Below are 13,324 nucleotides of genomic sequence, written 5' to 3' on the forward strand. Positions count from 1 at the left end.
TGGCAGATGACATGATTTCAACACAGAAAATCCCAAAGAACCTACAAAAATCTAGAACCAATAAATGAGTTCAACAAGGTCTTAGAATACGAGTTAAAATACAAAATTCAATAGTATTTCTATATACTAGCAACAAAAATGTGGGTACCAAAATTCAAAATATAATACTTATAACTACTTAAAAACTTTTACTTATGTGAAAACCTAGCAAAACATGTACAGGATTTCCATGCTGAGAACTGCAAAATGCTGATAAAAGAAATCAAAGAAGACCAAAATAAATGGAGACACATACTATGTTAATCAATTCGAAGATTCAGTCCAGTAACAATGTCAGTTCTCCCAAATTGATGTACATGTTCAATACAATTTCTATCAAAATCTCAGCAAGATTTTTTGTAGATATAAACAAGATCACTCTAAAATGTACATGAAAAGGCAAAAGAACTAGAAGTTCTAAAACAATTTTCAAAAAGAAGAATGAAGTGAGAGGAAACAATATACCCAATTTTAACTCATATCATATAGCCATAGCAATCAGGGCAGTATGATATTGACAGAGGAACAGAATAGAAAATGCAGACCCACGCAAATATGGCCAACTGTTTGTTGACAAAGGTGGAAAATCAGTTCAATGAAGGAAAAATAAAGTTTTTATTAAATGGTGGGGAAGTAATTGGATATCCCAAACATATTCAGAAATTAGCTCAAAATGGATTATGACCTTAAATGTAAAAAATAAACTGTAGATTTTTAGAAAAATATATAGGAGACCATTTTCTATGGCTAGAGAAAGAGTGCTTAGGCTTGACACCAAAAATAATCCATAATGAGAAAATGTGATAAATTGTACTTCCTCAAAATTAAAAACTTTGCTCTGCAAAAGACCATGTTAACTGCCCTGGCTAGGTAGCTCAGTTGGTTAAAGCACTGTTCAGTATGACAAGGCTCTGGGTTCAATCCCTGGTCAGGGCACATATGAAAATCAACCAATGAGTGTAACAAAGGTAGAACAACAAATGGATGCTTCTCTGTCTCTCTCAAAATTAATAAATACAATTTTTTACAAAGACCTTGTTAAGAGGATGAAAAGACAAACTACAGACCAAAAGAAATATTTACAAATCATATATCTAACAAAAGACTAGGATCTAAAATAACTAAACAACTCTCAAAACTCAATAGTTAAAAATAATTCAGAATATGGGGGAAAGACATGAACAGACATTTCATTAAGGATATAAAGATGGCAAATGAGCCCATAAAAGATGTTCAAATGAGCCCATGAAAAGATGTTCACATTAGTGGTTAGGGAATGCAAATTAAAATCAAAATGAGATCAGTATTTATCTGTCAGAATGACTAAAATAAAAAAATAGTGATAGCACCAACTGCTGGTGAGGATGTGGAGGAACTGGATCACTTATACCTTGGTGGGAATGTAAAATGGGGCAGCCACTCTAGAAAACAGTTTGGCAATTGTTAAAAAGCTAGGCATGCAACTATTATATGACCCAGCAATTCTACTCTTGGGGATTTGTCCCAGAGAAATGAACTTAAATGTAAGAAACAGAGCATTACTAAATAGACAAAAAGTGGAAACAACCCAGACATCCTTCAATAGGTGAGTGGTTAAACTAACTGCGATTCATCTATACTGTGGAATACTACTTAACAATAAAAAGGAATGGGCTGTTTATGAAACTTGAAAGAATTATGCTGATTGAAATAAAACCCAATCCTAAAAGGTTACATTCTGTGTAATTCCACTGAACATTCTTCAAATGATGAAACTATAACAACAGAGAACAGATTAGTGGTAGCCAGTGGTTAAGGGACAAGTGGCCACATAAAAGCATGGGTGCATATAAAAGGGCAGCATGCTAAATCCTTGTGGCAATGAGACTGCCCTGATCTTAATTACTCAATTTCAACATCCTGATTGTGATACTATCCTATAGCTTCACAAGATGTACCACTGGGGGAAAACTGGGAAAAGGGCATGCATAATCTCTCTGTAATATTTCTCACAATTGCATCCTAATCTATACTTATCTCAAAATAAAAAAGTTTGATTAAAAATAAACAAAAAGTAGATTCCTGGGTGAAAAAAAAAATGGTTGTGGGTTCTCTGGAAGTAAGACCTAGCTCTTTTGGCAGTATGCTACCCTCATGTATGGGTGTTCTAGCAACATATCCCTTGCGTTAAGCGCCTCCAACGCCTTGAAGCTAGGACATGAACACATTTCTGCCGGATCGTGATGCTCAGTTTAGAGCTGACATGGATGTTCACTCTACTGTGCCAGTGCACCTATGTCTACAGGGCATGAGAACCACTGAAAAAAAAATTCCTCGCTAAGCAATGCACCTTGTCATAATGACCTCCTAGGTATTTTAAGTGAAAAACATATGACTCTAGTAAGTATGAAACTGTGAGGTGTAAATTGAGTGATTCAATCTTCTGATGCATTTAGTTTTTATAAAAAGCAAGGTAAGAATCCTCATATATTAACAATTTGTAAAATATCTCTTTCCTTTCCCTCTAATTGTCCTCACTCGCCTCTCCTCTCTTCAACGAACGAGTCAGGGGAAACTTAATTTATTTAAGTAGATGTAAGTTAACTTTGCTTTTTTAAAAAAGGTGCCATTCTGGGGTCAGAATCACCTGCACAATTTATAGAATCCCTTCCAGGATTTTATAATCAAAAGAGCTTTCCACCAGGCACATGGTGAAGAGTTTGATGTGCAGACGAAGGGACTAAGCCAGCCTCTCTTTTTCTTCCTGTCAGTTTTCCCGAGAGGTTTGTCTTGTTGTTCCAGAAATATTCTCAAGTAGTCTCTAAAACTGATAACTTTTTCTTCCCAAGAATAAAACAGAAACGAGTTAATCATCTATCTCTGAGGTGCAACAGGAGTGAAAAGAATCATAAACTGCACCGGCCCTTATCCATGCCACTCAGTGATGACATAATTCTCCTGACCTTCTGCTCCAGTAAATCCCAGGGCTGGCTGGGTGCTCAGTTCTCTAAATCCCTGTAGGTTTGTTTATAACTGGCAGCTGCGTTTTTCATGACAGGCACTAAATCACTTCTGCTTAGAGTGTCCATAGAGTGAATGTAACACAAGAAGGCTAAGTAAAACTTTCTTACAAATGCTCATAGGTTTCTGGTTTTGGACACCCAAATTTCATTTCACAAAAAGAGAACTCAGAGTATGGACTCATTTATACTTTAGAAGGCTTTACTCATTATACACTCTATCATTAGCATTTGTAAAAGCCTCTGACTGTGGATATATATATATATATTTATGATATTCTAGGTTTTGTTTATTCTCAGGGTTCCCTTAAATCATTATGAAAACCTTGGAATGGGGTGAACACAGACTTATTAGCTGGTTTAGAGATTGTCAGAGGGGTCGACCAAGGCAGTTATTTCCCTTTCACTAGTATTTTCAAAGTCAAAGCAAAATCCAGAAACATTTATTAAGTTCCTACTATGTGGAAGATATTGTACCAGGCTTCACGTGGTGTGAGCAAGCAGCTTAAACCCAGTCCTTGGCCTCAAGTAGCTTGCAATGTACTAGCATGGAAAATAAATATATGTGTATTTACATCGAATATATATATATATATATATATATATATATATATACTGAGTGGCCAGATTATTATGATCTCTGAATGCATAATAATCTGGCCACTCAGTGTGTGTGTGTGTGTGTGTGTGTGTGTGTGTGTGTGTGTGCATCAATTCGTGCATGGGTGTGGGTCCGGCCAGCCTGGCCAGGGGGAGGGGACATGGGCCGGCCTGCCTGCTGGTCTAACTCCTGGTCGAGGGGACAATTTGAATATTAGCCTTTTATTATATAGGATATACACTGAGTGGCCAGATTATTATGTGTTCAGAGATCATAATATATATATATATACATATATATATACATATATATATACATATATATATATACATATATATATAATATATATATATACAGAGATCAAATATACATATATATATGTATATTTGATCTCTGTATATATATATATATATTATGTAAATGTATTCAGTGTTGATGTAAATGTATTCAATAAAGGTGTTGAATATTAGTGCAAGGTGGCAATAAAATCTGTCACAGATAACAGTCTGTTCTTAATTAAATGAATTGTACTTTGATACTTGCTTTGAGGTCAGTAGAGGAGAGAACACTTCCAGCCTGGTCACAAAAGGAAGTCCTGATAGAAAGCAGGAAGCTTGTGGGGTGAGAGTCTATGCTGAAGACGCTGTTTTCTGATTTTCTAAAGAAATGGACTCCATATCATTTAACTTGTCCCTGAGGATCAGGACAGTCATCAACCAACGTGTTAATTTTCTAATTATAAAGCTCCTTATTTCCTAAAAGCGATTTCCTCCCCTCCCTGCCCCTGCCAATTCCAAACCCTATGCCGCAGCATGATAGCTGTGCTGGGAAATGCTGTGGAACTTTCTTGCTGTTCCCCATAAGTTCTTTAGCTTCAACCTTAGAAAGTACCCTGGAGAGTGAAGCTTCCTGGGCTGTAGTCAGCAGAAAGGCTCTGCTAATACAGCGTTTTTCTGCCTCTGTGGGAAGATGACATTCCCCACAGTGTCACTCTGAGATGGAAGACTTGCAAAGTGGCTTGGATCCCTGAAGGAGGAATAGTAAGCCTCCTGATTGTAGCTGTGATTGCTCTATCACTGCACATAGAGCCCAAGTGAAGGGGCCTCAGTGGACAGAGCACTGGGCTGCCATCGAGGGCCCCCGGGCTTCCAACAACCCTAGCATCTCGGCCTCCAAAATTGAAGGGGGTAGGCACTCGGCTGTGATTGGTACCTTGAGATCTATTTAGGGATTTTTTTTGGATTGTTCATAATTCTATATAGATAAAAAGCCTTATCCATATTTAATAGAAACATATCATACATGTATTTTAAATTTCTCTGTACCCACAAATGTAATCTTTGGTAGCTTGATCCTCCTTGAGAGTCTTAACATTTTCTCTCTCTTTTGAAGGTTGATGGACATTGAAAGTGAAATGATCAAATTTGCCAGTTACTATGCTGGAACCGCTGTCGCAGTTCTTATCACAGGATATATTCAAGTTAGTAGTGCCTGTGTTTTACTTCTTTTTTAACCATCATGGGCTTTTTCTCATTTAAAAAGATGTTTTTATTTATTTTTTAGAGAGAGAGGAAGGGAGAGGGAGAGAGAAAGAAATATTGATTAGTTACCTCCTGCACGCTCCCCACTGGGGAGTCCACAACCCAGGCATGTGCCCTGACAGGGGACTCAAACCAGTGACCTCTGGTTCCTGGGTCAATGCTCAACCACTGAGCCACTTTAGCCATTTTACTTCTTGATCAACATCTGGGTTCAGCCCTAACCGGTTTGGCTCAGTGGTAGAGCATCGGCCTGCGGACTGAAAGGTCCCAGGTTCGATTCCGGTCAAGGGCATGTACCTTGGTTGCGGACACATCCCCAGTAGGGGGTGTGCAGAAGGCAGCTGATCGATGTTTCTCTCTCATCGATGTTTCTAACTCTCTATCCCTCTCCCTTCCTCTCTGTAAAAAATCAATAAAATATATATTTAAAAAAAAAAAAACATCTGGGTTCAAAGGCATTACAATGAAATGCAAAGTGTACTCTTTAACTTTTAAGTTACTCGGAAACCCCAAGGACTCCAGTGGTGTGTTTGTTTTTCCGGGGCGGGAGGAGCCGTGAGAGAATGAGAAAGTTTCTTCCTCAGTTGGAGAGGATACAAGCTGTTGTCTAGAGAGACAGAGGTAGACCTTTAATTTCAATGTCCTGTCCTTCCCTGCCCTCCCTACTTCGCACTCTCTTCTAAACTCAGAAATAAACCCTGCAGGTGAGTTTGTAGAGGGCGAGTGAGTGGCTGGAGAAAGCCAGACATGGGCAGTTGGAGGAAAGCAAACTTTACTCTCTGTTTCTCTTTCATGCTAAAGTCTCACCCAACTGCATTTCCACCCAAATTCAGTAAACTAAATGTAGAGCACATTCTAGATTTAAGCTATGGAAAGACCTAGAGTCACTTCACCCTTATTAAGGAAAAAAGTATTTCATCTTTTGCCACCTCCTGTAGAAAAAAATAATAAACCTCCCCCACCATTCAATCAATAATTATAGGAAGTTAGTGCTAGTTGAAGAGAGAAATGCATCAGTTTTTCCTATTTGGCACTGGGAGTTTTAATAATAGGCTTACTTTGCTTGGTTGGGGGAAACAATTAGCTTATGTCATAATTGTTGTCTTGCTTTCTCTGAAAATTGTTGTCTAAAAGCTTGAAAATTATGCATAAATGCTTGTTGGCAGGCCTCTCAAGGGAAAAATTCACTCAGAAGTGGCATGCAAGACTAGTGAGTTAAAAGCAATCATTATTTTTGGTGCTTTGAGCCTTATGTTACATACGAGGAAAGTGAAGCTCAGTAAGGTTAAGTCTAAAAGTGGCAGAGCTGGATTCAAACCCAGGACTTCTGGCTTCCCTGCAACAGGAGCAGATGCCAGCACTTACACCTCAGATCCCCAAAAGAGGCATTTTGTGAATTACTTCCCTCCTTTTCTCAACTGTTACATTGGAAGTATTTTCTTCTGAAAAGAGAAGGAATTAATAATGTTAATTGCAATGTTAAACTTGCCTTGCTCCATTTCCAGATATGCTCTTGGGTAATTGCCTCAGCACGTCAAATACAGAAAATGAGAAAACTTTACTTTAGAAAAATAATGAGAATGGAAATAGGATGGTTCGACTGCAATTCAGTGGGAGAGCTGAATACAAGATTTTCTGAGTAAGTGGCTGGTAGGACATTTTATGTATGCACGTATGATTTTTTTATAATAAACTCTTATTTCTAAATTAAATAACAATTGGAAACATTCTCAGTTATTTTTTAATTGGGGTGGCATTGGATAATAAAATTATATAGGTTTCAGGTATACAATTCTACAATATATCATCTTTATATTTTATTGTGTGTTTACCACCCCAAGATGAGTATCCTTCCATTACCATTTATCCCCGCTTTACCCTTTTCTACTTCCCCCCAGCACCCTCCTTCCCTCTGGCAATTGCTATACTGTTGTCTGTGTCCATGAATCTTTCTTTTTTTCGCTTTGCTTAATCCTTTCCCCCATCTTACCCAGTCCCCACCCGCTGACAGCTGTCAGTCTGTTCTCTGTATCTATGAGTCTGTCTCCACTTTGTTAGTTTATTTTATCATTCTCAGTTATTTTTATATGTTTTGTCTCTTAAGTTGGGCTTTTATAGGTATGGCTTTTTCATGGGTAATGTTTTATCAAATATGGTCATTATAAATTGAAAGCCAGGATACTATAATTTGGTTTGTAGGCCTTTGATTAAACTACTAGAAATGACATTACAGAAGAGAGTTAGAAGAGGTAGGTTATTTGACCTCAAAAGGAGAAATTGAGGGATGTCACAATCTAGGTATCTATAAAGTATCTAACAATATAACTAGGACAAATTCCCTTGCTTTGACTATTGATGTAATTTTTATGCACATAAAAACAAAAATAAAAAATCCATAATAGTATGAGAAAGAGTCAAGCTAAAAAACTGTCTGTAAATCCAGTTTACACCTGAGTACTAGTTTGGGTCATTAATAGCCCCCTCAGTGATTCTGAATGAGCCCTGAGTAATTAGAACCAGTTGAACCCTGAGGAATTAGAACCAGTTCAATGGAATGAAACTTTGAAGTCCCATTAAAAATAGTGTACAGTGTAGTGAAAATAAAGTAGACTAAATCTTGGGACCCTTAGATTCCAGCACTCATTCTGCCTCTTACTGAGACCTTGGACAGATACATAGCCTTGTTAGAATACAATTGTCTGATCTCTGCATAATGTCTCAGGTCATTTTTTTGCTATCAAGTCCTAAACGCTTATTTGCTCCATCTGGATAAAAGATTATGGGAATGTTAATTTAATGTAACTATATTCAACCAATATTCTGGAACATTTACTCTATGCAAAGCATAAAGATAAACCACAGAACTCCTCATCTCAAGGAACTTGCAGCCTAGTAGGATGATAAAAGGTACAAGCACATAAATAATCAGAACATACACATATTGACTGCTTACTATATCCTAGGTACTGTTTTACATGCTTTACATATATTAGCTAATCCTCATTACTACCCTTTGAGGTAGGATCTGTCATTCTCTCCATTTTACAGATGAGGAAACTGAGGCACAGAAAGGTTAAGTAACTTGCTCAAGAACAGCTTGTGTTTAAATTCAGGGTCTGGCTCTAGAGTCTGACCTCTTAACCACGATTCTGTACTGCCTATAAGCAGAATGCAATAATTACATACACACACACATACATGTATACAGATTAGTTACATTGCTAAGGAAATATAGGGAAGAAAATATTACTTCTTTCTGGGAATTACATAACTTTTTATGAATTAGTTGGTATGTGAGCAGAACCTAAAAGGACTTAGCAGAAATAAAAAAGGGAAGAATAGCTCTTCAGGACAGATCAAGGATATCTATAATAATAAAAGTGTAATATGCTAATTAGACCAGACAGCTGAACGACCTTCCAGACGTCATTCCAGATGTTCTTCTGGACAAAGCCGTGGCGGCAGGGGCCAAGGCAGAGGCGGTTAGGGGAGATCAGGCAGGCAGGCAGAGGTGGTTAGTGACAATGAGGCAGGCAGGCGAGCAGTTAAGGGCCATCAGGCATTCGAGTGGTTAGGAGCCAGCGGTCCCAGATTGTGAGAGGGATGTCTGACTGCCAGTTTAGGCCCGATCCTGCAGGCCTAAACTGGCAGTAGGACATCCCCCGAGGGGTCCCGGATTGTGAGAGGGTGCAGGCCAGGCTGAGGGGACCCCCCCCCCCACTCATGCATGAATTTCATGAACTGGGCCTCTAGTACTAATTATAAAAGAGAGACTAATAAGATGGTTTCCAAAAGCCTTTGCCAATGTTTAATGGACACCAGTTGGGAAAACTGGGTTAAGGACAAACTTTCTTGGCTGTGAGAGGAGAGCTTTATGACCTCCCAAGCTACAGCAAGTTTTCCAGATGTGAGAGTCAGTTATGTTTCCCAAGGGCATGGGGTGCAGAGGAGTGTTTAGAAGAAAAAGACTGAGATTTCTCAGTAAGACATTTGAATTGACCAATTCCATTGTAGTGATCAAAGCCTCTCTTATTTCTAGTGATATTAATAAAATCAATGATGCCATTGCTGACCAAATGGCCATTTTCATTCAGCGCATGACCACAAGCATCTGTGGGTTCCTGTTGGGATTTTACCAGGGTTGGAAACTGACCTTGGTCATCATTTCCGTCAGCCCTCTTATTGGAGTGGGAGCAGCCGTCATTGGTCTGGTAAGGGTGTCTTCTCATTGCTTTCCATGGGGAGATATTGGCTCAGAGGAACAGCCGAAAATATAAGTTCGAGTCCCTTCTCATGAGTATGGCTAGTCAACATCTTTATCACTATTTTGACTGGTTATTCCTCAGTATCAAATAACATTCCATAGATTAGGGATTAATGATGTTTTAATAACATGAATATTACTGTATTAATAATAACAACTATACTTACTGAGCATTTACTATTGTGCTAGGCACTATGAGGAGCTTTATATACATGATCTCTAATCTTTACGACAATCTTATGACGTATTGATGCCATTTTACATGTAAGAAATGGAGACTCAGAGGGGTAAAGGGACTACACAGAAAGTGAGTGACAGGATAGAATTCAAACTCTAAAGTTCCACACACTCTCTAATGCCTGTTGCTTCCCTGCTCTCCCAACCTCAGATGCTCCCTCAAAAAGGCCCAACAAATATTAGTAACAAACACCTAAAAGAAATTTCTGCAATCACAACTGTGTTCTCTCTCCATTCCATCTGGTCAGTTTCAGAGAGAGATTACTTGGTCCATTCCAAGCAGTTTCCCAAGAGCAGTCTCCATTGCCCAGGTGCATAGGCCAAGAAAAAGTGTAGGAGTAGGAATTTCGGGTCATCCCAGTTAAAACACACTCCCAAGGATCGAGAAATTATTATAGCTTACTATTAGAGCAACCACATTAGATAGCAGGTCCTGGGACCAGGCAACACTAAAATTTGCTATAAATGAGAGTAGAATTCAAGTGAAAAGTTGACATTATTGAGCAACACGTACCAATCTCCAGATGATATTTTTCTAGAAAAATATTCTCTACAGTCCATTTGCTCTATTATTCAATAAAGCCAGGTAATACAGAGGGACAATAGAAAAGACCTCACTGCGCTTAACTAGTTCCCAACCTGGCTTAACAAAGGTATGTTTAACTCATCAAAACTTCAGTCTTCTCATCTTAAAAACAAGGATAATACCTCCCAAAGTCATCATGATGACTCAAGACATAATCCATGTTATGCACTTAGCACAGCACCTGACACAGAATTAATTACTAAAGAGATATTAGTTTTTATTTGTTCCCAATCCACCATATCATGCAAGCTTTGCATAAGTCTTTTCTACCAAATGCTCTCCAGCTGCACTCCAGAGGCGCTTCAGTTTCTGTGGAGGGTCTGTGGAGATTCTGCAAACATTTGATTAAAATTTTTTCCTGCCAAATACATGTAATCTCTTTCTTTAAACCCATGATAAATTAATATTCACACTCTATCAGATCACATGACACATTTTAAGAGACCAACAATGTGGCCTGGTTTCCTTGGCTTTATACAGGCTGAGAGCACTACTTCCCTTGTCTCAGTGCCCACATTTCAACTTCAAGTGATTTGCAACGTGATGGCTCTGCGCTGGTTTCTTCTTGACTTCAAGTCTGTGCCTGTTTGTGGAAAATGATACAGGCATCTTCCCTGGGCTCAATTCAAAACAAGGCAAGAAAAGGTGGAGGGGCAATATATGACATGGTGGAAGATATTATGGGTTTTGTTTGCCTTTGACTTTTATACTTATGAGAAACATGAGCAATTGTTAGATATTCCCCAATCTACATTTTTTAAAGCTCCCATATCAGTTTCAGTGAGATTATTAATGTGTCATTACAACAAAAATTGATAACATTTGTAACTACTTAATTATCTCATTACCATGCTGCCAGTACATATTTGTGAAATAAATTAGAAACAGATTGTGGTAAAACTAGTTATCCATAACACCCAAATTTAAATGTTGATGAAAGTAGCCTCACTTTTCTTATTGTTGCCTTTTCAATTCACAAAAGTTTTATAAAATGTGGACTTGTGAGATAAATATATTGCAATAATATACTACTTTTACTTATTTTATATCCGAGAATTGTGCTTACAAGTTTGTTTGATAAGAGTTTTGCTGCTAAAAGTTTAGAAAAACTTGGAAGAGAAATCCTTAGTGTGGGTACCATATGTTTTTTAGGTTTGCTGAATGAGATAATTTTCCACAATATTTGCTTTTTCCCCTCCTTGTTTCTTCATCTGTGCCAGGAATTTTGTTGGTAGTTAATTCTAACTAGGATTCGATCTAAGTCCAATTTTAGAAAAAGTAACTTGTTTAATATTAAGTACAATGTCTTTTTATTTCTTTTTGTGAAAAGCAAAGGTAGTTGGTAGATAAATAGTGTAGTATTTATCTGAAGCTTTCTCCCGTGGAATTACCTCTGCCTCATTATGCCTTTGCAGGCTCGGTACCTCTCTTGTCATTCTATATTCTAACAACATGATGCCTGCACTAACCTCTGGCCTTTGCCTCTGATGTTTGTCTGTGAATTGTGCAATGGTCTTTGGCCAGTAGCAATGAAATGTGACTTTTTAAAAATAATTAATAATGGCTGTATTTTATTTTAAAAACTTTATTGTTGAAATTATTACATATGTCCCTCTTCTTCCCCCATTGACCACTTCTAGCCCACCCCACCCCTTCACCACCCTATTGTCTGTGTGCATGGGTTATGCATATGTGCATACAAGTTCTTTGGTTGGTATCATCCCACCCACCCATCCACCAACACAGCCGCCTACCCATCCACCCCCGCTGTGTTTTGACTTGAAAACTTCTTTACTGGAATGATGAAGCACTGTGGTCTCACAGAATGCCCTATTTGGGACTTACTCTGTGTGAGGGGTTTTGAGGCTAACTTTTTTAGTTTAAGCAGTATCATTTATTTATTTTGTTATTATTTATTATTTTTTATTATTTAAAGTATTACATATGTCTCTTTTTTCCCCGATTGACCCCCCCCCCAGACACTCCCAACCCTGAGGGCAAGCCCTCACTGCCTCAGTGTCTGTGTCCATTGGTTATGCTAATATGCATGCATACAAGTCCTTTGGTTGATCTCTAACGCCCCCTCCCCTGCCCCTTGTCTCTGGATCTATTTTTGTTCATCAGTTTATGCTGATCATTATATCCCACATATGAGTGAGATCATGTGATATTTATCTTTCTCCGACTGGCTTATTTCACTTAGCATAATGCTCTCCAGTTCCATCCATGCTGTTTCAAATGGTAAAAGTTCCTTCTTTTTTACAGCAGCATAGTATTCCATTGTGTAGATGTACCATAATTTTTTTATCCATTCATCTGCTGATGGGCACTTAGGCTGTTCCCAAATCTTAGCTATGGTGAATTGTGCTGCTATGAACATAGGGGTGCATATATCCTTTCTGATTGGTGTTTCTGGTTTCTTGGGATATAGTCCTAGAAGTGGGATTACTGGGTCAAATGGGAGTTCCATTTTTAGTTTTTTGAGGAAACTCCATACTGTTTTCCACAGTGGCTGCACCAGTCTGCATTCCCACCAGCAGTGCACGAGGGTTCCTTTTTCTCCACATCCTCGCCAGCACTTGTTTGTTGATGATAGCCATTCTGACAGGTGTGAGATGGTACCTCATTGTTGTTTTGATTTGCATCTCTCAGATGATTAGTGACTTTGAGCATGTTTTCATATGTTTCTTAGCCTTCTGTATGTCCTCTTTTGAAAAGTTTTTATTTGGGTCCTTTGACCATTTTTTGATTGGATTGTTTATCTTCCTTTTGTTAAGTTGTATGAGTTCTCGGTAAATTTTGGAGATTAAACCCTTATCTGAAATAGCATTGGCAAATATACTCTCCCATGCAGTGGGCTTTCTTGTTGTTTTGTTGATGGTTTCGAGGCTGACTTTTAATGCAGTCATTCTGATATGTCAACAACCAAACACTGGTGCACGAGGCTTAGCATGCATCAGATTTAGACCAAATCCTTCCTTGGCGAGAATGTAGTCTTGTGTTAAACCATGACACCTGTTTACTCACCTAAATGAATCACTGAGTGACAGACTGACC

General features: G+C 38.3%; 1 protein-coding gene across 2 annotated transcripts in view; it reads left to right on the top strand.

Moving 5' to 3' along the window:
- The window catches only part of ABCB11 (ATP binding cassette subfamily B member 11), a 101,633-nt gene that overhangs the window by 24,965 nt on the left and 63,344 nt on the right, over positions 1-13,324 (top strand). For both annotated transcript variants that reach the window (XM_080671399.1, XM_080671398.1), the window contains 3 exons: positions 5,032-5,119; positions 6,686-6,819; positions 9,220-9,391. In XM_080671399.1, coding sequence (XP_080527525.1) covers positions 5,032-5,119; positions 6,686-6,819; positions 9,220-9,391 — 394 coding nt within the window. The remainder of the gene's footprint in view (positions 1-5,031; positions 5,120-6,685; positions 6,820-9,219; positions 9,392-13,324) is intronic.

Source organism: Plecotus auritus (genome assembly GCF_963455305.1).
Source record: "Plecotus auritus genome assembly, chromosome: 5".
NCBI lineage: Eukaryota > Metazoa > Chordata > Mammalia > Chiroptera > Vespertilionidae > Plecotus > Plecotus auritus.